Below are 4,373 nucleotides of genomic sequence, written 5' to 3' on the forward strand. Positions count from 1 at the left end.
TCGTAATAAGTGGAGCAAAATTGATGGATGATGTTTGGTAGAGTATTTTCTGTTTTCCAAATGAACCAATAACATTTGATAAGGGAATTAACCCATGTTGTAACTTGTAAATAACAAAGAATAATTCTCCGAGAGTAAAAATGAACTTGATTATTAATGAAGTTTCCCACATTTGCTAAGACAACTTTGAATTTTGTCGCCTGCTGATTTAACATTTTTTATGTAGAAGGAAGCAAAAAAAATCAAAACTAATATAAGCTAAATATTCTCATGATTCCCTTGTAAATTTTATACATGAGAAGGAATCTTGGTCGACGTGTAAGAACAAATAGTTAGGACTCCGTACACCAAACCTTAAGGGTATCACTCTTATTCTTGTAATAAATAGTGCATACACTTATTTTGCACTTGCATAATTATTAACCAATGCAGTTTGGGTTTAATTACATTCACAAATGGATTGACAACAAAAAATGATGAGGAATACCGTCGGCCCAGATTAAAAAACTTTTCCTACCACCTAATAGACACAGAATTTGATGATTCTTCATTACCATAACTCCCCAATGGGTGCTTCAGTGAGCCACAAGCGATGGATGTAGTCATACAATTTTCCCGTTACACTTACCTGAGTGCATAAGATATCCTAGTAAAATTATCAGAAAAACAGAAAAACCAGCAATTACATGCACAATAAGGAATTTCCCCCCTTAATGTATGTCTATCAAAAGAATATTTACATGCATACATACATGTGGATTATCCTAGCTTAATACAAATATATACATACATACATACATACATACATACATACATATATATATATATATATTATATCCTAGTAAAATTATCAAAAAAACAGAAAAACCAACAATTACACATACAAAAAGGAATTTCCCCCCTTAATGTATGTCTATCTAAAGAATATTTACATGCATACATACATGTGAAATATCCTAGTTTAATACAAATATATACATACATACATACAACATGTATATATATATATATGTATGTATGTATGTATGTATGTATGTATGTATGTATGTATGTAAACATGCTTGACAAACAGTGAGGGAAAAATTCAAGGGCTATGTTTTGGATTTTTGCATGTTACATTACTCACATACAAATAAGTACATACATCACATATACACACATAAAGCACAAAAAATTAATAATCACCTTGTACGGTGTGGGATTCAAACCCCGAAGATGATCGGGGCGCACTGCATTTATCTGATCTCGGCATCTCGTTCTGGCCTCTTGTAGTGATGATAATTGCTCTCTCAGAATCCCTTAAAAAACCTCAAAAAAGGACTTAGTTTAGAAATTGATTGTTCACTAATCATAGCATTTTTGTCAATAACATCCCACCATTATACTTCAAATATGTGTTCATTACCTGATTTTCCAGGCCAGTAACACTTATACAGTTTCTCCACTCTTTGAGGTGTCACATGTGCTCGTTTCGACTCAATGAAAGGATGTCTACAAAGTATCTTTTCTCCAACCTATGAATCATAGAAAATGAAGCAATCTCTCTATCTATCTCTCTATCTCTGTGTGAATAGTAAATGTATTAATTACATTATATATAACAACAGTGTATGGGGGTGCAATATCAAGCAAATCCCATCCAATTTCCTATTGTATCCCTCATCTGGTAATTCCTCCAGATGGACCTATTTCAACGTGTTACCTAATGGCCAATGAAAATGGCAGACAGTTCATAGAACCTCTGCTCAGATCAGCATCCTTTCTTCATAGGGCATGGAAGCTGCCTTTACATAGATATTCCAGGTTGGCTTTAGAATCCTCCAAACAATTGGTGAGTGAGGGAAAAACTTCATTGTTGGTTTTGCCCAAATGGCGTTGTCCTACAGCTTCCATGGTATCAGCATAGAAAAACAACCTCCCTTGCAGTACTTCCTTGAATGCCATCTCTTAGACTAATTCCAAGAGCTACGTTATCAGTCAAGATCTCAGTCAGCTAGAGGGTAGGTCGGCATGGATGGAACTAGCAATCGGCAATGGTTTGGTTTGAGTAAAGAATCTAACTCTTGTAGAGTTGGGGTATGCGGAAGCATAGTGCGTGTGAGAGAGTCGGGATGTGAGCAAGAGAAGGAATCAGAGAAAATAACCAGAATAATAAAATAGACAGTAGGGGGATGACAGCTTATGCATTGAAGAGAAAACTATATTAATCAACTAAAGATCATCAACTAAACACAATGGGCCAAGGGGGTTTTATATACAAGTCCTCAAGGTACTACTACATTAAATGTGGTTGGTGGAATCTATTCATAGATATCCACTCGAGTACGATTCTGTCATAAGAATATAAGACATCCTTTGATTACATTTACACTTGATAACTACACATACCTAGTTAGTTGTCAAGTGTAAATGTGGTCAAATAGCCAGTTCAAAAAATATGAACCAGCTAGATTGCGGTTTTTGGAAAATTCTGGCCAGAATCGCTTCCAGCTGTCCCCCACATTGGCCAACCTAACAAGAACGCTGACACTGTTCTTGGGACTTTGTCCAACATTGTTCGTCTGTCTCATGGATAACAATGCATCATTGGACAGGTCCGCATCTCATAAAACATCAGTTGAAGATATAGATAGGTAGGTAACGGGGTGTGCTTCCTGAACAAACGATATTTCTGTTATGCTATCCATGGATAGAGTCTGAGGAGCACCACCTATGCCGCTGCACAGTTTATTATGGGATCTGAGGACACTTACACTGACTCTTCATTTGGGCCATTGTACTGAATCATGGATTTCTATAATCAGAGATGTTTGAGGCAGTCCTACTAGAGATCTGTAGATTTAGAATCTCTCCTCAGGACTAGACGACAAGCAGGGCCAGAGCCTGTACAATGGAAGCCCAACCATGAGACCTTAGAGCAAACGCAGCCAGAACCTGGTAGAAGGATATTGCTTAACCGAGTAGTTCACTTGTCTCCATCAGGTGCATGTGGATACACAGACTATCAGATAGCTAGCTATAACCTGCATCGGAGGATACATCCTATCATTTCCTGAGATCGAGAGTGATCTCCTGGGCAGTTAATGACATTGAAGTAATATCACATTATCTAATGAGGGCATTCATGGGCTGATCTACTCACATTTCTACCTCTTTTAGATATGTATTCATTTATTCTATAAATTGCATCGTCCACATTACTTGTACCTATGGTTCCTATATCATTGTACTTTGATCACAGCCTAGCTACCCAAGCAAAAAGATCCAAAAGACACATAAAATCAAAATTTTGCACCACACGTGCTTCGTGATGCATCAATAGATTCCTCTATGAATGAGGCATTTTTGTAACACCAATGTATCATGACATGGAGCAATACATGTTAAAGCCCATATTGTTGTCTGTCATCCAAACCATTGCTTCTATGCGACTTACCTCACACTCATTATGATGTGAGACAGGGCATTGGGGCACACTTTGCCCTAAACAAATTCAAGAGTCAGAATATCACACTTTGATACAATGCTCTACCTTTAATCACATCCTGACTATGCTTCCCACATCTTTGACCAAACCCAATCCTTGAATGAAACTCTCCCATAGTCAATGTGCACTCTTAATTGCAACATTCATTAGTAAAGTTCTTGAACATCAACAGTCGCTACTCACTTTTCACATGTATTACATGAAAATGTTATCTTTATGGTTTCATAGGTCATCTTTGACCTTCTAAGATGATAATAAAATCTATCTATCTATCTATCTCTACCTTCTTCATCATCTCTCAAAGACTTTTTAAGGCATAAAACACCTAATACACCTTACATTTACACCTAATATTCCTCTGTAGGACAAATTTCAATTTGGAATAATCAAAGTGGAGGTATGGAGGTAATCTGGAAATTCTGTGAAAACGTACGGGTATTTGGGTAGAATATGCTCAAGAAACTTTTTTGCCCAATGAATATGATTTTCAACATACCTTAGGTGCAGGCTCATCTTCTCTTTTCATGATGTCGACCAAAGCATAACCTTCTACGCCATACAGTCTATAAGCTTCCTTCTTACATGGGATTGTGACCTTGTTACAACAACCACATGAATTAGATAAGACAAAAAAACCATAGGCAAATAAAATAGGAATAACATCACTAACCTTCTCAATATCCTGAGATAATTTCATCCTTGGTTGTCCATTGATCTCAACTAGTTTGTAGACACAACCTAAAGCAGATTGTGTCGAGCATGTCACAAGGTGTGTCCCTATACCAAAAGCATCGATCTCGTGGACCTGTTTGCGTGGTAATTTATAAAGTACCAGTTTCTTGTTTAACATTACAAGATTGTTTTATCATTTACAAACTATCAGTTT

General features: G+C 36.7%; 1 protein-coding gene across 1 annotated transcript; it reads right to left on the bottom strand.

Moving 5' to 3' along the window:
• Window positions 1-237: 237 nt before the first annotated feature.
• Window positions 238-4,364, bottom strand: LOC147848729 (nicotinate phosphoribosyltransferase 2-like). The gene is made up of 5 exons (XM_087338187.1): window positions 4,158-4,364; window positions 3,984-4,082; window positions 1,406-1,514; window positions 1,186-1,298; window positions 238-628 (listed from the first exon to the last, which is right to left on the bottom strand). Exons 1-5 carry the CDS (start codon window positions 4,335-4,337, stop codon window positions 551-553), a joined length of 579 nt encoding a protein of 192 aa, XP_087194313.1. The 5' UTR covers window positions 4,338-4,364; the 3' UTR covers window positions 238-550.
• Between the last annotated feature and the right edge of the window lie 9 nt (window positions 4,365-4,373).

Source organism: Azolla caroliniana, unplaced genomic scaffold (assembly GCF_043228905.1).
Source record: "Azolla caroliniana isolate FFs.n. ecotype wild unplaced genomic scaffold, voAzoCaro1.0.p SCAF_247, whole genome shotgun sequence".
NCBI lineage: Eukaryota > Viridiplantae > Streptophyta > Polypodiopsida > Salviniales > Salviniaceae > Azolla > Azolla caroliniana.

Excerpts from the sequence above, each read along its gene's own strand:
- LOC147848729 (XM_087338187.1), bottom strand. The coding sequence starts at position 4,337 with ATGTTAAACAAGAAACTGGTACTTTATAAATTACCACGCAAACAGGTC. Across the intron at positions 4,083-4,157 it reads TATCTCAGGATATTGAGAAG|GTCACAATCCCATGTAAGAA; the intron begins GTTAGTGATGTT and ends TGTTGTAACAAG. Across the intron at positions 1,515-3,983 it reads AAGATGAGCCTGCACCTAAG|GTTGGAGAAAAGATACTTTG; the intron begins GTATGTTGAAAA and ends TATGATTCATAG.